This window comes from Lissotriton helveticus, chromosome 2_1, assembly GCF_964261635.1.
Source record: "Lissotriton helveticus chromosome 2_1, aLisHel1.1, whole genome shotgun sequence".
NCBI classification, from domain to species: Eukaryota; Metazoa; Chordata; class Amphibia; order Caudata; family Salamandridae; genus Lissotriton; species Lissotriton helveticus.
In genome coordinates, this window is record NC_136059.1 from 1,000,449,654 (window position 1) to 1,000,470,710 (window position 21,057).

At 41.0% G+C, this 21,057-nt stretch overlaps 1 protein-coding gene across 1 annotated transcript in view; it reads left to right on the top strand.

Annotated features, from left to right (window-relative positions):
- Positions 1 to 21,057, top strand: part of LOC144820192 (transmembrane channel-like protein 2-A) — a 583,588-nt gene that overhangs the window by 294,507 nt on the left and 268,024 nt on the right. The window contains exon 7 of the mRNA XM_078677803.1: positions 9,466 to 9,608. Coding sequence (XP_078533929.1) covers positions 9,466 to 9,608 — 143 coding nt within the window. The remainder of the gene's footprint in view (positions 1 to 9,465; positions 9,609 to 21,057) is intronic.

The window sequence follows — 21,057 nt, forward strand, 5'->3', positions numbered from 1 at the left end:
ATGGTGCACATTATCACTCCAACTGCCTGGGGTAACTGCAAGCATCCAACAATTATTTTACTAACTCCCCATTTCGGATGGGAGTTCCGGATGATGTCATGAAACCCCTTTGTGACTGTAACTGTCCAAAATGATGGACCACACCAAAGCCATCCTGACTATCTGTAAATATAGTCACTCTCATTTGCATTGAAAGGCAACATGCACTCATAAGGGCAATCAATTCATTCACTTGTGCAAAGGTAACACCTTGAAGTCATGAAGCTTCTGCCACTTGTTGGACTATGAAAATTACATAGGCTGTTCTCAAAGTTCCTTCATTATTTCTTAAGCATGAGTCATCCACAAACTTTACATTATCTGGCTCACAAAGAGTTAATCTTTTATGTCTGGCCTTGGCGCATAAGTCTGTGACATCTAGACAATCATGTTCAACTTCATCCCATCAAACTCACTTTCAGGGGAGGGTAACAGGGTTGCTTGATTGAGCATGTACCATCTTTTAAGCACAACATTCTCAGCTGCAAATGTTTGTTGTTCGTACTTTGTGAGCTTGCTGTTTGTTAAATACTGAGTGTTTATTCGGGTATGCAAAATCTCTGACGAGTGAGGAGACATCAATGTAAGAGGACGTTTCATCACTTTGCTTTCACATCTCTCAATACTGACACCGTCTGCCACAACCACTTTAAGGCAGCCAGGCATTCCTGTGGTAACAGGATCAAGAGTAGTCGAAAAGTATGCCACAGGTCTTCTTGAATCTCCATGCACCTGGTTAAGCACTGCGAGAGTGCAGGCCTCCCTCTTACTACAAAACATTGTGAATGTCTTTCTGTAATCTGGTGTTTCTAGTGCCGGGGCACAACAGAGACCTTCTCTCACCTCTGGGAAAACTTTCAAGCTCTTGTTGTCCGATGGAAGCAGGTAAGGCACATCTTTGCATGTCAACCTCTGTAAAAGCTTGGCCACTAGGGAAAACTTCAGTACCTGTGTTCTGGGTGGATTATTTGTCAGAATCATTTCCACTTTCTCTTGTGACATATTTCTTGTTCCCTTCTCAATTCTGTGTCCCAAACATTGGACTTCTTTTTATCAATATTGCAGTTCGCTTGGGGATACTTTTGTCCATGTTCAGCCCAATGATTCAGTAGAGTAATTGTATCCTGTTTGCAAGCTTCTCGTGTATTTGATGCCACAATCTGGTCATCAATGTACAGTATGAGAACAAAATTGCTCAGTATCTGAAGAGTCCCAGGATTCTTTTCCAAGATCTGATTTAAGATTGATGGACTCTCTGTATACCCTTGTGTAACTTAGCACCATGCCAAAACTCTATTTCCAAACACAAATGAGAACAAGTACTGGCTGTCCTCATGCAATCAAATAGTGAAGAAGGGATAACAGAGATCCACATGTGTAAACAATTCTGCAGTGCAAGGAATCTGAACAAGTATTGTTGCTGGATTCGGTACCAGGGGATAACATGGACCAACTATGTTATTTATCTTTCAATGATCCTGTACAATCTAGTACTTCCCATTTGCTTTTTATAAACTCATAACAGGGGAATGTCAAAGACTTCCAACAATTGTTTTTATAATTGCCTGTTTTAGCATATTCTCAATCTCTTTTTCCGGCAACTGTCTCTGGTGTCAGGTTTTTTTGGGAAAATTGCATTCTGCTTTACTGAAATTCAGACATGTTCTACACCTTTTATCATCCTTTCCTGTAAAGTCCCATACCTGCAGGTTTACTGTATCTTTTAAATCAAGAAGCAAGTCCTCAATTATTCTCACCGGGTACATTCCCGCATCTGTTCTTTGTCATGCCATTTTAAATTCAACATCTTCATCATGTGTTTTGGATTCAAAACCATCCAGTGTTCAACAAAAGGCTCAATTTAATTTGCACAAAAGATCCATTCTGAACAGATTTATAGGACTAGACTCACACATTAAAAATTGATGGTTCTCTTCAAATGAACCTTTTTTTACAGGCACTTTCTCTGAAACAGGATGTATTGTGTTTATTTGTAACACCTACAACCCTACAACTTGGATCTTTTTTCCCAATAGGCGTAGTTCTGGGACTTCCTCTGTACTAACTGCGAATTGGGTAGCTCCGGTGCCAATGAGAAATTACACTTGGTGGCCATTAACATCTCCTTCTACAAATGGTCCACTTTAGTCTACCTCTAAGACAGTGCAATGTACGTGATCTTTCTCTCCCCTCAGGCACCATCATTGGGAATTGCCAGAGTCAAAACACAGATTTGTCAGCATTGGGAACTGTTGAAATGGGTTCTGCTTGTGAAATTGAATTTGATTTGCTCTTGGTACATTATTCATATTAAATGTAGGATTTCCCATCTTCTGTGGAGCCATTGAAGCTTGCAGAACCTCCATCTTATGAACGTGTGGCTCTACTGGCATTTGTATTCTTTGTGCAGGCACTTGAATTGGAATATTCCGCATTTTCATTTGATTTACTCCCTATATTTGCCCTTCACCACCAACTCTATTTGGATCTATCTTCACTCCCTCTTCTAATGCCCAATTGTGTTACAATAATGACAAAGAGTTGACTTCTTTAATGCTGCAATATCCATCCCAGAATTTTGGTCAATCGGAACACCTCTGTTCCCTGAGCAACCTGACCTCCAGCTTGAAAACCAATGCCCTAAATTCCCCCAAACGACTGCTTCAAAAATCCTTTTTGAGCTAAATTTGTCTGTGCAAGCATACATTTTGCTTTCAGTTTTTTTGGCTTTATATCTTGCTCATCCTTACAGTATTTTGCATACCTCAGGATCTAATCTAAAAGTTTCATCTGCCAACAAATAGTACTTTGCTGTATGAGCATACTGGTCTCATGTTACAATCCAAGAACAAACTGTGACACAAAACTCCCAATATCAGGATTTTCTTGTCCATTGTGCTGTTTAAACACCTGTAAGAATCGTTCATAATAAGCATGCAATGATTCTTTTGTCTCTTGAGTAGTTCTATTGATTTTCAGCCAATCAGTGGCTCTTGCTAGAACTTTCACTTTTGAAAATGTAATCACCTCATCATACTTTGTGATTAACACAGATGAGGGTGCACAAGTATGCACATCTCTTATTGGATCAAAACGTGGCCATTGTACAGCTATTCAACATTCAGCCCCCAAATCACCTGCCACTACAATGTCAAAGAAGGTATTCATATCTTTCCACAAAACCTTTGCAATCTTAATGAATTCGTCAACTTGTATATACCACTGTGGAGGATTCTCTGTCAATCTGAGATTTGTTTTGTAAATGTTGCAAGATCACCTCTACTACATAGCAGATGCACATAACGTCCACTTGGTAATTCCCTTATGGAAAAGTAAATGCCTTATCTTCATTTGGAGGTGCTGTTGGTGGCCCAATAGAAGCTTCTGATGGATCTGACAGTTTCTTTTTCTTGTCATGCTGCTTTACCTATTTGCTCTCTAATCTCTCAAAATCACTCCATTTTCAGATGCATCTGACTAATTCCGCAATGTGTAATCTCATCCTTGAAGATCGAATTGTTAGAATAGCTTCATCATCTAATTGTGCCCTAAAGCTTGTTTGTAATGGGACTCACTTTGAATGATCCACTTAATACGTTTCTGCTAATTAAGTTAATCGGTCATGTATGGCAGCTGCACGCCCTGTGATTTCTTTACACAAATATATCAGATAATTTTACTGATAATGTTCCAATTGTAAAATGCCCAGACAACCCCTAATAATTTCTTATAATTCTACCTTTAACTCTGGCAAATCTAAAGGTCTTGCCTTCTCTTGACTTGCATGTAGTCTCTCTGGTCGTTCCATTCTCTTAGTCTCTGAAGTCTCTTCAAATCACAGGGGGAAATCCCATCCTCAAATTGACCTGTATCCCTGTGCAACTGGTGTTGCAAAGACAATAATCCTTCCTTCTATCAGTGATTCAACATTTTGATGTGGTTTCGAAGCAACGATCTGTGAATTCTGAAATTTTTAGATTAACCGCAGTTACTCCTCCTACAGCTCCTTCAGCCTCAAAATTTGGGACAATATTTATTGGGGCATTCACAACTGGCATTGCCAATGTTTGTGGTGTTACAACTTGGGGTACTGAAACAGTCACAATCAAAGCAGTAATACATGGATTTATGACAGTATGAGCCACTTCAACAGGTGTAGGTGCAATTTGAAGTGCTGCAAATGGTCTCTCATTCTAAATTATATTCGGTTCAACAGGGGCTGTACCAACTATAGCGCTAGAAGCCCAATCCTTATCAGTATTTATTCTAGAGGCCACATATGGTGGTGGACGCGAAGACAATAAAGCATTAAGAATGCCATCCCCTGAATCACTATCATTGTCTGTTTTCTTCGCAGATTCTTCCTTATTTCCCTGCTTCCGGTTGTTTTTTTCACCTTTTCCTGCTGTTATAACTGGGTAGATTCTCACACCTCAATCATACATTTTCTCCATCTTCGCAGTCCTTCGTCCATTGTGCATCTGCGTAATTTCACAGAGCTTTTTTTTTCTGAATTCTGATATTTTTCCTTTTCTTTAGCATGTGCAGTTCTTTCCCACGCATTTAATGCTTCATATTGTGTGGATCTAGGAGGTTGTTTCATCTCTTATAAATGTTCCATTAAATGTTCAATAACCTTTAGATCAAATGTACCATACTGTGGAAATTTAAATGGACCCTCATTTTCAATAATCGTGCACTATTGACATGTATGTAATACTACACATAATGAGCTGGTGTATCCTCTGGTGGTACCTCTTCACCTTCCCTAACTGGGACTCTTACATCATCCATCATCAAATCTCTAAAGGTTTTAAAACATTTTATTTTTACAATAATTGAACAATAAATGCACAATAATACATTTCAACTTCGATATTTTGATTCTGTTCTCATTCCGTAACCGTCAGTCTCTTTCTCTAATCCGGTTACAACTTGGTGCTTAATGACTCGTTAACTAATCTCTGCATGGTACTTTCACAACAGTTGTTCTGTGCCAGCGTGGCACTCCGTGTCGTCTTTAACCAATTGCAACATTATAGCAACCGCCCAATCTTAGCGTGGCACACTATAACGTATTTTCTCACTCCTTGCAGCGGTTTACCCTCCCTTCCAATTTCTTGTATACAATTTCTACAACCCTAAACAAGCGTAAAAAACAAATAACGTTGTCTGCTCCACTGACAAAAATCACAGTATTTTAGTCAATACAAGAAACAATCAGTAATACGGTTTTAACACCTTCTGACTTCCCTACTCTTACACACACATGCACAAATGAAATCTTGACTAGCGGGATATCGCCCTAACTGATTTAGCTTCCCCTTTGCACAATAGGCTCCACTAACACCAATCAATATTAGTACAATTAAATCAATGTTATAGTTCCTATATCAATTGTGCAATTCAATGGTACTTCACAAATCCGCACCACAAAACGTAGCACACAAACATCAACACCATATCAACTGTTTAGTTATATATCCAGGGATCTTAGACTACTGTGATTCCAACGACCACTTCAACTGCTTAACATCTAGCGCTTACCCATCACGTATTCCCAAACACTACGATAAGACAAAATCTCAACAAAGACAGTAACAGTGCATGGCCATATTGATACTCACACCTTCACCATTACAACCACCTTCAAAACAGCACCATGCCTATCTTCAAGTTTGAGCTTCCGGGCTTTGGCATTTATAAACTAAGGCTTATTACGATGGTTCTTGTCTCGTGACAAGAATCATCCTCTGCTACCAACTATTGGAGCACAGGATTTGACCTGTCACTTATTCATTACCAGGGACCCCATGCTAACAGGCCGATGGATCTTTGTTGTCAGCTGAGACGTAAGAATTTGAACCTCAATATAAATCGCTATTAATTGTCATTAGCTTTAGTTCAGTCAAAAGAGAGAATTAAGTAGGGTGGGCTGAACTCATTGAGCTTTACTTTGCGCCATTCTACCGAGTTACACAGGAACTCGGTCAGTAACTCCGTAGAGTTCCACCCACCTCTATCCCAAACATTCACATGTTACTATCTGTGTGACAAGCCCAATAATAGAATATGTTCATATTTGGACATAAATTGTTGATCCACATTTGGGGCATGCTTTATCATTTGGTTCTATCTATACTTAGGACTGTTTCATCACCTGAGTGTGCTCAGCTTAATGAGGAGGCACTCGTCTGTTAGATATGCAGAAGGATCTAAGTGTATGAAATTATCTTGTCGAACACCTAGATTTATTTAAATAGGGATGTCCCTAATACGTTTGAAAACATGCAGTAGGATTTATTTGAAGCCTTATTATTCCTACATCCATCCATCAATTTGTTTCTGTCATCAGTAAAGCCAATGAAGTGACTTTCTTTTGGACATAAGTTATACCTAACACAACTAATACACAAACATAACATTGACACTCATGTATATTCACATCAGCTTTGTTTATTCAGATGGAAGCAGATTAGTAGGTATTTTCTTAAACACTTATCCTTGATGAATGTTTGACTACCTGTAGTGTCTTTTACTTTCTAATTGGGTGCCCAAACTTTCCTTAAGCTAGGTAACTACCTTTGGCTCATAACCATGTTCATGTGAGTGTACACAAGTGTCAACTGCTCTCTAGGGGTAGGCCGAACTCGCAGAGTTTCGCCCTGAGGAATTTCACGAAGTTACATAAAAACGCTGCAAGATTGCTGCTCACACTGATATTTAGTGCAAGGAGCTTGTTCTGTGCTGTAAAATGAGCATGAACGGGACAGACAACATGCTTCTTTCTTCTGCACGAGTAGGTTTTCTACTTGAGCAGCAGCTTTCTCAGCGTAAATGGTTGCGGCCTGCCACAACCACCCACATTAAGAAATCTTGACAGAAGGCGTTCAGCGCCTGCAAAGCGCTTCTGGGTACGTAAATTCTCAATCATGCTCCCCAACTAACCGCTGGTGAGCCGCACGTGATAAACACTCTGCCATGTGATGGTTGAAGGAGTTTTGCCAGAACTCCACGTTCCAAGGGGAACGCAGAGTAGGAAAATCACTGCAAACTCCACCGGCGAAACAGAGTATATCTCCTGCCCCTACTGCTCTCCAGAATATAACCATTTGCTCTGCCTCCTTTCTATGAAAGACCTGCTAATTCCATTTTGGGCTTTTTGTTTAATTGAGATGTATATTTTTATATTTTTTCAAATGAATTTGATTTTATAAGTAATGGAGACTACACATAGGATTTACAAAAGAAAGGAATCCATGCTTTATGTTTTAGTCTCATATAGCATCACAACTTTCTTTCTACAAAACTGTTAGTGTCTATTGCACAGGCAATGAATCCGGTGGATAATAACATTTACAACACTTCACTAGAATCTGGACACATGCCATCTAGATGGAAGCAGGCTAAAATTCTGCCACTGCTTAAAAAAACGTCCGCTAACCAGAACATTCCAGAAAGTTACAGGCCCATCTCCATTCTCCCCGCCTTCTCTAAGGTGTTGGAGAAATATGTTAAATCAGTGATTACTGACTATGTGGAAACCAACAGCCTTCTCCACAGTGGTCAGCCTGGGTTTAGAGCTAACTATATCACAGAGTCTGCCTTACTAGAAGTCTCTGAACACATAAGAGAGAGCTTGGATGGGGGAGGGAAAGCCATTCTGATGCTGTTAGACTTGTCAGTGGCCTTCGATGTTGTGCCCCATGACAAACTATTGGACAGGATCCAGGCTCTTTATATCGAAGGCTCAGTTTTAAAGTGGCTTGCCTACTATCTGAAGGACAGGGTTCAGGAGGTTTGGATTCCTCATTTTGCTGCTGGAATCTTGAGACTCGAGGTGGGGATCCCTCAGAGCTCCATTTTGAGCCCAACATTATTCAATCTTTACATGTCTCCTTTAGCTGTCTTAGCGGAGATATATGAGCAAAAATGTTTACGTACGCTGACGATACTCAGCTCTTTTTCTTCTGTGATAAAGGGAAGAGTTTCAAGGGATCCAAGATTAAAATTTGCCTCTCAAAAGTGTTTGCATGGTTAAGATCGAACCAGCTTAAATGCAATCCGAAAAATTCGGAAATGATCTCTTTTGGCACCCAACCGCTAGTCGATATGAAGCACTGGTGGCCAGAAGATATGTTGCCACCTCTGGCTACACAACAAAGAATAAAGAATTTGGGCATTTTGACAGATGACCGCTTATCTATAAAAGCCCAAGTCCAATCTAAGGTGAAAACGTGCTTTGGCCTCCTCAGGATGCTGAGGAAGTTCCTTCCACTCCTGACCTTAGATCACAGAAGATCTGTGGTACAGGCACTGATCACTTCAAGGCTGGACTATGTGAATATTCTCTAGCTCGGTATTCCTGAATATCTTCTCAAGTGTCTGCAGGTGGCACAAAATGCCACCGCTAGAGCCATTTTCAGGCTTAAAGCTAGGACTCATATATCCCTCCATCTCGGAGAGCTCCATTGGCTCCCGGTAAAGAATAGAATCAGATTTAAGGCTATGGTGCTATTCTTTAAAGCGTTGCATGGAATGGGGGCTAAGTACCTTTGCAGAAGGATCGCACACTAAGTTCCTTCCAGAACTTTGAGATCCTCCTCAATGAACCTAGCCACGGTTCTTGGAATTTCTTGTGTCCAAGCTGGGGGCTCTTCGTTTGGGTTCCTCGGGGCTCAAGCATGGAATGCGCTGCCCGCTTCACTCAGAGCGGTGACAGATTTAGCTACTTTCAGGAAAGGTCTCAAACTCTGCTCTTTAACCAATAATTCTGAGCATTCTGTCCTCTCTCTCTGAGGTCCCTGCTTCCCTTCTTTTTCTTGCAAGTGCAGCTGGTAGGGGGGGGTGTATTCCAGGGGCCTCTGATGACACTCTTTTGAGAAGCTGTGCGCAATAGTAATGTCTTTTTCATTATCCATTATTCATACATACAATTTACTTAAAAATATTTGTCTGAAAAACAGCTCCTCTTAAACACAGTTTAAACTAGCATGTACCATCAAAGAAAGGTTTACTTCTATAGGCTTAGGCCCTCACAGATGTATATGTTAATTATACAAACATGTGATATCAGTGTTACCTCAGGATAGATAATGATCATGGATGTAGAATAAAGTCCTGATACCGAATTGCAAATGTGATACCGTGCATATCAAAGCACCGAGTAAACGTGGCAGGATATCACAAAAACGTACAGAAACTTAAGTTGTTCCTCATTTATAGGTGAAAAAGCATAAATTAGTAGAAGTACCACATCTAGCGGTAAGGGTCAAAGTACTTATTATGTATGGAGGGAGAACCCCTTAATTTACCGCAGCACTGTATGAGCTTCATTGGCCACAAGATTTAGGTCACGGCTTAGTTATGATCTAATTAATAGACACTGAATAATATCATGCTAATGTTCTCTCTTTCTCCTTTCAGGGTTATGTAAAATATTCAGCACTGTTTTATGGATACTACAATAATCAAAGGACCATTGGATGGCTGCAGTACAGGATGCCATTAGCATATTTTTTGGTTGGAATTGGCATATTTGGCTACAGTTTGATAGTTGTCATTAGAACGTAAGTAAACAAATTATGTTTAAATTTGTGTGCTCTCTAAATAGACGTATATGGTTAGAAATTTTGGAATTGCATCGTGTTAAATACAAGTGAAAATACTATGCATAACACCCAAATACATAATGAAAAAAGGTCCCTGTAAAACATGAATTATTCCAAATGTTTTTAAAAGAAAAAATACAAACCTCTTGAATTCTTTTTGTATTAAAAGTCCAGTTGTGCGATACCAGACACAAAACTGGTTAGGGGAAACTTAACAAGACTTTGCACTTGCACAAATGTGGTACAATAGTGATGCAAAAGTTAGATAAAGTATTGAGGGGCATACTTATCAATGAGGTGCGTCGCTCTTGCAGCACACAAGGGGGTGCAAGGGAGATGCAACTACTGTCTAAGATTTATCAAGCCCTGAATCAGTGGCATGATACAGATGGTGTATGGGTGCTCCCTTAGCTTTAGGGGGGCACCCTCCCCACAGTAACCTGGCCTGGGAGCTCCTGACTGAGTCCGGAGGGGGACCCCTCAATCTAAACTAATGCAACCCAGCGTAAATCATTGCATTACATTACTCTGCCAGGTAGGCATTCCAATTTATCATTACTGGTAGACCTGGGAATGCCACGCCTCCCCAGGTGAGGTGTAACGAGGAGAAAAATCTTTATTTCTCCTCATCTTTTCCTCTTTCTATGTGTGCAGCATTCTGCAGGACACATAGAAAGAGGAAAATGCCTCTAAGGATTGTTTTTGTGCAGGAAGGTGTACCTTCCTGTACAAAAACCATCATGTCTGCAACACAGACACCCTTCCACCAACACACTAGGGAGCTTGCATTGGTGCTAAGCAGCACATTGTGCACCAGTGCAAGGACAGGATAGGAATGCGCTGTATAATGTTAAATAGGGTTTATTCCTGCCCTCTTCCCTTTCACACTGTGCAGCACAGCAAGGTGGCTTGCTGTGTTGCACTGCATGAATTCTTGATAAATGTGCCCCTTAATTTGCAGTGCAAAACTTTTTTTACATGGAAAGTTCCTTTTAACGTAGTGCAAATAGTGTTACTTTATTTGCTGCACTGTGTTGTGCTACAAAATATTAACACTGACTTTGCACATGGTATTAAAACCCAGTTCTACCTCCGCAGTTCCTTCCACATAGAACCTGGAGGTATAAAGTGCAAAACTAGGGCCCACATGCATCAATCTTCCCATTTGCGATTTCTTAATTGCGAAAATTAAGGAATCGCAATTAAGAAATCGCAAACGGCTATGCATTAAAAATTCGCAATTTTTTTGCGATTCCTTATTTTTCCTTAATTGCGATTCACAATTTGCGAATCGCAATTAAGGAATCCCTCCCCATTGATTCCTATAGGCCTAGAGGCCCATAGGAATGAATGGGAAGCCATTTTCATTTTGCGATTCGCAATTAAGGCATCGCAAAATAAGAATGCAATTTCAAGGGTGAAGGGCCCCCCTGCACCCCTGAAATGTACCTGAAAGTGCTTTTTTCACACACACATGCCCAAACGGCATGTGTGTGTTTGAAATGAAACTTTCAAAAATTCACTTTTGTGCATTTTTGAAAGTTTTCGCAAATTAGCATGAAGTTTAACTTCATGTTAATTTACCACTTCCTATTTGCGATTTTTAACTTAAAAAAATAATGCATTGCATTTAAGAAATCGCAAAATTGCGATTTCTTAAATGCAATCGCAATTTAAGAAATCGCAAATAAATTTCGATTTCTTAAATTGCGAAAAAAGCAAAAAAGGTTAATGTATCCCAAATTTATGAATTGCATTCTCAAACGGCCGAATTTTGCGATTCGCACCGTTTGTGAATGCAATTCAGTTTGATGCATGTGGGCATAGGTGCATATACTTCCAGATCTTCCACTTTGCATCCATCTCGGAATGAGGCCGCCTGTATTTTTGTACACTTCAGGGCTGCCGTTGCTATAATCCTGATTGTAGAATAGCACTGTGAGCAGGAAACCAAGCACATGAGAGAGAGGATTGTTCAACCCGTTGTGATTGCTGTTAACTTAGTTCAGTGAGATCTTAGTTGTATTAAATCCTCTCTTTATTGCTGCACTAAATCTCTATCGACGCTGTCAGATCGATTCGAAGCCCTATATTTTTGTATTACCCTCTCTCCATCAGCCTCTTTCACTGGTATTTTGATTTATAGGCCTCCTGGTCCCAGAGCTAGTTTCCCTTCTGAACTATTGACACTCTTGGAACCTTACTTTGGGAAAACGGCTTTCACTATTTTGGGTGACTTTAATTTTCACTTGGATGAGGTCTACTCAAAGGATACAATATCGCTGGTTGATTCTCTAGGTGCATGTGACCTAGCCCAACTTGTGAGTAGTCCCACCCATAAGGCTGGGCACATACTTGACGGAGTATTTTCCAACGACGTCAGGATTTCTACTGGCCCTCCGTTACCACTGGTTTGGTCTGATCATTGTGCCGTGCCATTAGAACTTTCCCTTCCTGCCCTAGGGATTATTAATATGGGAACTTCCCCATTTATCCTTAGGAGAAACCTCAGGACGATATCGGATGAGGCCCTTATCCCGCTTGTCTCCACCCCCGAATCTCTATCATCTAAAGACGTAGCGGTGGCAGCTCAACACCTGACGGATTCTATATCTAGGGCAGTGGAACAACTTGCTCCTCCTTCTCTGCGCTATGTCGCACGTCGAAAGCCTACAGCACCTTGGTTTACTGATCAGCTGCGTCTCATGAGGCAGAGATGTAGGAGTAGTGAGAGAAATTGGAGGAAATCTTGGGACGCCAATGATCGGGAGGCTCACAAGTCCGCACTGCGGGAGTATAAACGGAGTGTAGTGATAGTGAAGCAGGACTATTTTTCCAACCTTACCAGCTCACTCTCCTCCTCCAGGGAGCTTTTTAAAATTGCTGACACCTTATGCTCCCTGCAACTCCCAGACCCCGTAGTCAGTTCGCAAGAACTCTGCGACAATATCTCTGACTTCTTCCACAATAAAATTCTTGGCATTCACTTATCCTTGGAAGCTCACTGTCATGACCTGGATCAAAGCGTATGTTCTGCTATTTCTAGTCTTGATTCCTTAGGTACAGTTCCCTCCTGCTTTCTTATGGATTTTCCATCTGTATCCCTGGAAGGACTGAACCTGTTGCTTGACAGGACTAAATCTGCTTCCCCTCTGGACCCCCTACCTCTGAAAAAACTTAAAGAGTGTAGGAATAGCCTTCTTCCTCCTATGCTTGAGGTAATGAACATGGCTATTACTCAGGGTTCCTTCCCTGCTGTGTGGAAGAAGGCGATTGTAAAACCGCTCCTCAAGAAGCCGTCCCTAGATCCGGCCTTATTGAAGAACTTTAGGCCTATCTCCCTCCTCCCTGCCCCTGCCAAGATGCTTGAGGCGCATCTGAATTTTCATCTGTCCTCCTTCCTTGAATCATCCAAATACCTTGACAACACGCAACATGGCTTCAGAAAGCACCACAGCACTGAGTCCGCTCTCACTTGTGTGGTCAATAACATCCGACTTAAAGTGGACTCAGGTCAAACCACGGTCCTGGTTTTGTTGGACCTCACGGCCGCGTTCGACACCCTCTCCCCGGCCATTCTGACATCTCGGCTTAGGGAAGTTGGTGTCAGGGGAACGGCCTTGAGTCTCCTCAACTCTTTTCTGTTGGACAGGGAGCAGAGAGTGATGCTGGGGAACCACCTCTCCCCTGCCAAGTCATTGCAGTGTGGGGTGCCACAAGGGTCGGCTTTAAGTCCGACCCTATTCAACATCTATGTGGCTCCCTTGGCAAGACTAGTAAGATCGCAGGGGATGGAGGTGGTATCCTATGCAGATGACACTCAGATCATGGTGTCACTGGCTCACTCTTCTGTTAGGACATCTGCCGCCTGTTTCAGGGTATGCATGCAGTATGTGGCAGACTGGATGACTATAAATTCCCTGAAACTGAACGGCGAAAAGACGGAGGTGTTGATTTTTGGGAAGGACCAAGATGTTTGGTCAAGTGAGTGGTGGCCATCTTCTCTTGGCATCTGCCCCACCCCCTCCCAATCTGCCAGAAACCTTGGCGTAATTTTCGACACCTCGCTTTCCCTTTCCCTCCAAGTCAACAGGACCGTGGCCACTTGCTGGGGTGTGATTAGGATACTCAATAAAATCCGTGGGTATCTTTCCCTTCAGGCTCGTAAGCAGGTTGCAGTTGCCTTGGTAGGATCGAGATTGGATTATTGCAATTCCCTTTATACGGAAGTCAATAAAAGCCTTTTGCATCGATTTCAGGTTGTGCAGAACGCTGCAGCTTGTTTTGTCTTGGCCCTTCCTAAAACCTCCTCTGCCACTGCAGCTAGGAAAGAACTCCACTGGCTACCGGTGCAGCACAGAATCTCTTTTAAAATTCTGTGCTTAGCCTACAGAGCTGTGACGGAAGGTTCCTCCAGTGCCATTGGCTCTCCCCTTACGCGCTACGTCCCTACAAGAGGCCTTCGGTCTGCGGGACTCTGTCAATTGGTTGTTCCGCGTTTCAAACTAGCCAGATGGGGAGCCAGAGCGTTTTCCGTGGTTGCCCCTCAGCTTTGGAATTCTATCCCTCTTGATATAAAAACCCTTCCCACAATTGAGCTATTTAAAAAAGTTCTTAAAACCTGTCTCTTTAAGAGGGCATACCAATGAGAGCATGCTGCTGAGTGTTACTGTAGGGGGCTTAGCTGATATATTTGATTTAGGCGCCTTGACGCCCTTGGGGCTAAGTCTGCGCAAGAGAAGATCCTTTTCATTCATTCATTCATATTATGTTATGGATTGTTGCAGTTGATGTCTGACAACTACTTTAAAGTCAGACACCACCTGCTGCTAGTTTGTGAACTTCATATTGGCAGGAAAATCTCCACCAGGGATGGGTAGAACTCACTGAGTTTTACTCTGTGGAATTCCGCGGAGTTACATAAAAACTCAGCGAGGTTCCATGGAATTCCATGAACAGTGGAATTCGCATGTCACATTGTTTTTTGGTCCTGGTGCTTATTCTTGCATAGAACCTGCCACGACCACCCGTGTTCAGAAATCTCACCGAGAGGTGTTCTACCTCTAATTGGGGTGAAGAGGGCCCCTTAAACCCTGGTTTCTTGTACCCCTGCACCAACTGAAAGGCCCTGATGCCATCCACCTGCTGCTCAAATAGAAGCTTGGCTTCTGATACTTTGTTAAATGTATGGATTCACCTATGTATTTATTAAATCAGTGTTGTGGTGTATTGCTTTGGAATTCTGCTGTCATTTTATATTTATATTTACATCCCATAAAACTAGATACCATTGTCATACGAATGTTCCTTGGGTTTGACTTTGAAGAAATCTATGTAAAAGAGGAAGCTAATAGTGGATTCACCCTGATTTGGATTAATAAATCTTGAAGTGAACAATTCTGTTTCCATGATTATTGGACGCTGTCGTTAAAAGCTACCTGCGATGAATATGCACAGGTGTAATATATTAAAATGTGATGACTATGGTTTTTCACAGTAACTAATTAAGGATATGGTTATTATAGTAAGCAGAATTCATGTATACTTCTGCAGGATGATCCAATGGATATTTGGAAATGGGTTTAAGGTTTTTCGGTATTATTGTGTGACATCTTCAATGTGTTGTGGATTATTTCACAATAATCTCAGGACAATTTTAGTGCAATTTCTTTGATTGGTACTATTTCACATTCTGTTCAGAGCAAGAGAAAGACACCATCTTTTCATTTCTCTGTCACTATAGTCGTGCATTAATGAAGGTAACTGGTGTTTGGGTTATCAAATACTTGAGGGCATTTGTTTTAGTAAGTAGTGGTTCATTTATTTATAAGGGAACAGATGTGTGTTGTGCTGTAGTTGAGGCAAAGAATGAATGATTGTAGATGCCTACTGCATGTGTCCTTTGTGAATGAGTGAGAAATGTTTTTGAGCCGTAGTATACAGCATTAACCTAGTCAGTAGCTGGATGGTCAATGATGGTCTGAAGTTAAAAGTTTCAAAAATAGGAGTTTTTTCTCTGCACCCTCCCTGCCTAGTTACTGATCTTAGGCACTGCCCTTGGTGCTCCAGCTTTCTCAAAACACAGAAGGTATTTATGTATGTGTGGGAAAGTGGAATATTAGTTGAGCTGGATGGGAATACACCACGGTAAATACCATTAATATCTTGTTAGGTCCAGTAAAGGTTTCTGTATTTAGAGAAGACAGTCTTAACTTAAGAAAATGGTTGAAGAATTTAAGTCAAAAATAAAACAAAATAAAAGTCCCACATCAATTTATAAAAGCAGAATATAATTTAATGAACAAAATGACAATAATCTTCTTGTAATCAGGGATGAGGGAGAGAGAAGCTGCGATTAATTCGGCTTCTGGCCAATAGAGGTGTAATCAAAGGGGAATGAATCACTTGTCCTGAATGTTACCTGTGTCGGGGGTTCTTCTCGCCTTAAAAATCCTCATTCACAAAATAATCATGTGTGTGGTATATCTTGTTTCTACACGTGTTAGGTTACTTGTAAAGCATCATTATAGGGTCTTGGGTATGCTTTCCTCCGCCTGGAGCAAGACCGACTGGTATTTACAGTAGTGATTAGCGAAAGTGAGGGTGAGAGTGCAGTGGCATCAAAATGACCTCCATCTGTCGATCTTGGTTTTATTGTGTCGAGGATGGGGTAGAGGTAAAAACAAGGTGGTGATGCTGTGATAGAAGAGGTACTGGTATCTGGTCGACATGTTTCAGCCCACGACCATTGGAAAGCACATTGTGGTAACGTGCATAGGTAAGTAGTGCACTTACCCTTCTTCTTTAGTGCGCCTGTTCACACACTTGCAAGTTATAGATGAAATTGTGTCTATAACTTAACAGGAGGTCGTTCGGCTCTGTCGGGAGAGGGGAGGTCGGACTTTCTCTCTATGGGTCCTCTCAGCAAATTGTGCTGGCACGGTAGCATTGTTGGGACAGAACATGCTGGGCACCACATCCTGCTGTTTAGCCAAGTACACAGATTTGTGATGCCTTTCACCAGGAAATGTAGCAACACAGAATAAAAATGGTCCCACTTGTTGTGAATAAGAATCAGATTCTCTTTGTCAATCATTGGTTCTCGGGCCTCTGGTGAGAGAGAGAAAGGGAGCAAGCTTCTTGCTGTTCTCAGTCTGCAGTTCTGAACTTGAGGTATGTGAGGTCTTTCAAGCAAGTTCAGCAGGAAAGCTAATATTTTCCAGGGCATCAGACCTAGTTCTGGCCTTTCGGAAACGGTCATAACAACTTTCCACTTGCAACCAGTTTTAAAATATGGTTCATACCGTTCTGAGTTGCTAAAGATTTTCCTAAAGTGGAATGGGCCTCCAGCGTATGTTCAGAGTTGTTGGTCACTGACAAGCAGCTCATAGCCGAGAAGTGACAGGGCATCCCCAAAGTAAAACATTTCAATCATGCAGGTTATGATACCGTTTCTCTTCTCTGAGTGGATTCTGCACACAGCAGGCCTTGTCCTCCTCACAAAATGCCTCTTGGGGACAAGTAGCAATGTGGCACCAGGGGTGTACAATCTTTAAGGACTTGTTCTGGCAGGATCCCCATTCAATCAAAAATACTATGCCTGGACAAACTTTGAAGCTTTTCCCACTTTGGGTGTGTGCTGGAAAGTGCAACACACATGCAAACTGGGAAAAATGAAGAGAAATAAAAGTGTTTCACCTTTTTGATGCCTGCTTGAACGTGGTGTTATTGCCTTGGTACAAAACCCTGTATCATATTGTTAATAGATTGGGGTTTGCTTAAAAAAACAACAGTGGTTGATTGCATGGGAAAGCCTGTGTACCATCCATGGTTGCGTGGGAATGCCCATGTATCGTCCATGTAACGCCCTCTTGATGTAGAGTAACTGCTTTGTGTCATTTTGAGACAACTTTCCAGAGCAGCCGGAAAGTAAATGAAAAAAATAACATTTTGGGCAGGTTTGCATCATTTTTGTGATGCAAACATAGCGCAAAACGGTTGTAAATCTGGACATACATGTAGAAATCAAATGCATTGCAATATATATGGTACCCATGGATTGTGGTCCCTTTTTGGAGGAGAGGGTTGGAACTGATGGTTTCTTAGATGAACGGGAAGGCTTCTTTAAAGCTGCTTGATTCCTGTGAGTAGGGCCCAGGCCGTTTTCCAGCTGAGCCCCTGCAATGTGGACTGACTGCCCACCACAGGTCTTTTGACTTTAGACACATAGGCTGTCAGTATGAGTCGCCCAGGTAATCCTGAAGGGGGCAGCAATTTAAATTAAACTATTCAATCAAGGATTACAAGTCTTGTTTCTCTGTGGATCACTGAGGAAAACAGAATCAATGCAGAAACACGGATTCCCCTATGTTGCGATCTAAACATATAAAACCCCTTTCTTTCTTAATTCTACCCCCATGGAATCACTGGGACGACTGGTAACGGCACTTCCGGATTGGTAAACTAACGGGGATTATTCCTTAAAGGAGGATTTCTCAGAAACTGGATCAATAATCAAGCAAAGTTTTTTTAAACTTCACATTTTAACAGATTGTTCAACTTTAAAGTTTATACAAGAGGCACAGGCAATGTTTACTTTGCCACCTCAAGGCTGTATCTGCCAAAACAAAGGATGGAATTAGGGTGTCACCTATTTCATCTTTAGATTTTCAACATGTCAGGAACAAATGATTTTTAATAATTAACACATGTATTACCTGACTGACAAACATGCATATTCACATACCTATATGAGAGAAGCAGGTAAAACAAACATTGTATCAAAATGAATAGATTTTTTTCTAATCCCAATAACACCTACATTTTGTTCACCTCACATATCACAAAGACCTGTGAGATTCATTAAGGGTTTAAAGAGTTCACTTGGCAAAACAGGTAAACAAAACCACATATAAGCAGACATTGAAAAACGTTTGGCCCATAGCTTTTGAACTTTTATGCAATAAAAACGTTTTCCTTTAACCTGTTTTATTGTATGCAAGCAGCATTTAAAGCTAATGGTTCGCAAACGTTGAGCAATATACTTTTAATATGTGTGTTTATGTAAATTAACAGTTATCGATATCCATCTGGTTTTATTCAGTCTCTTGAAGCAAACAATAAATGAAAAGGATTCCCTAGCGTTAATGGTCCACGGGGATTCTCACACAGTACCGATTGTTAGTGATGGATTGGTTCTTTTAACTTCCTGATTTCTTCCTCTAATTCCATGTCAGGACATTATAGTAGATACAAGCAAAAACACTTTTTATTTAATGTAAAGTTACGACAAACGAGAAACGTTGGGGGGCAGATTTACAAGAAACTTACGCATCTGTAGAGACGCGTCAGTTGCCTGCGATACCCTTGCTCCACCATGGATGCACCATATTTTTAATACGTGCACAATGGCACAAGGATTGACAGATGCGTCTGTTGGCCCAAAAGTCACGCATTGCTGGAAAAGTGTCACAAGCATGAAGCAACTCCAGCCATGCATGTTGAGGCCTGTACTTATTGTGCTGCATCACTCCTTATGCCTGCTTCAAGCAGGTGTAAGGTTTTGATGCAGTGGCATCCTAGAAGTGGCGAAGTGAAATCTTGTAGATTTTACTGTGCCACTTCTACAAGGCTATCCTGCATGGGAACGCCCACACTGCATACATTATACTTGGCGCAGTTATGATGTGATGCAGGGCTTTACAACGTGACGCATCTCCCTAGATGCGTGACTTTGTGAATTGGGTGCATTGTTTACGCAGCAGTTGAGTGATGCAACTGCAGCGCTAAAGTGTCACAAGGGGCTTGTAAATCTGCCCCTCAGTTTTTTCTGTAGTACTTCTGACTATAAGGTTAGTGTAATTCTTGACATATGCCATATAAGTAGTGTAGAGCTTTCACACGGATCAGTTCTGCTTTATGAAGAACTAGAACTTTTTTATTTTAACACTTTAATATTTTGTGAAGTTCTTTCTGCTTTCCTGTCATCCCACAAGAGAGATTCCCCATATTCTTAAAGTATATTTATTCGCTTGCTAACCACACACCAATGGTATTAACACACATCAATCACTATCTATGATTTGTGAGCTTACAATCATATCACTAGTATCAGTCTTCAACTTCCCATAATGTTTGCAATTATTTTCTAAGACCCTTCAATGCTGCATAAAGCAAATAAATCCACCAACCTTAGTACTTTTTACTTGGTAATGTTAGGCGTATTATATTTGTTGCCTATATGCTTTTTTGAAGTTATACTTTGATACCATTTAATATTTTTTAACTTGACCAATTCATGTTAAGAAAACCAGTCATAGATGTACAATCCCATTAATTCAGTAATTCAACCATTAATAGACTATCCTATCAATACACTAATATTCATTATAGTTAATAATTCTAAACTAATCAAGTCCTATATTGGGTATTGCTCCCAAATTTCCCACTAAAGACAATGTTAGTCATCAATGTGCTTTTTAAGGCATCATGGCATGTTTCAAGTTTAAGTTGTTATAGTTTGAAATTTAATATGTAGCACAGTCTACTTGCGATAGATGCACCATCCCATTAGGTTTAAGCCTACAGTTCTATTAGCAAGTATCATTTAAGAGTAGATTGTATTTACAAATGTTACCTGGTCCTTCCAGGATGGTTGAATGGAATCTACAGATGGTCCAGAACATGGAAATGAGGTTGGTTGTCGGCCAGTGGAAATTTGACCATTTATCAAAAGCACATCAAGCTTGCACTAGCTCCTTCTTGCTCAACTGCTCTATTTCAAGGTTGGACACATCAGGCTACAAAGGGTCTTTTGGTTAAGTCCCTTCAGTCAAGTCCAAATCAAAAAGAAGTGCATAGTAGGAGAAGCCTTTTCTATTGTAGTGTCTCAGCTAAGAAATCAGATTCCACTTTCACCCCAGCAGATTGAAAATCACAATACCTTGACAGTACACACGCTTTTATTTGGTTAATTGATTGCTGGTTGTTTGAGGGGCTTGTACAGTTAGTTCTAGTGCCAGAATTCTTAGAGTTTATGTGCCTTCACTGAGGGATATACCATGGGGACTCGTTGGAGGGTTACTCGGGATGGTCAGACAGGTGGCATCAGGCATTCAGTGTCCTATGAGTACTATTGGAGGACTGTGTACTATGCTACAGAGGATACATGTACTATGTACTATGATACAGGATAACTGTGTTATCGGATTTGGATGCCATCTCACTACATGATCTATCTACATTTTGGGTTGGGGAAAAAGAGGTCCACTTTTCGGTCATCAATGAGTCTAACAATCATCAGGAAAATGTGAGGATCCAACATCCAGTTTCTGAAGTACATACTAATTTATTTTATTTATTAATTTATTTTTAGAGTTTTCTATAGCGCGGACCAGACCCAGGGAAG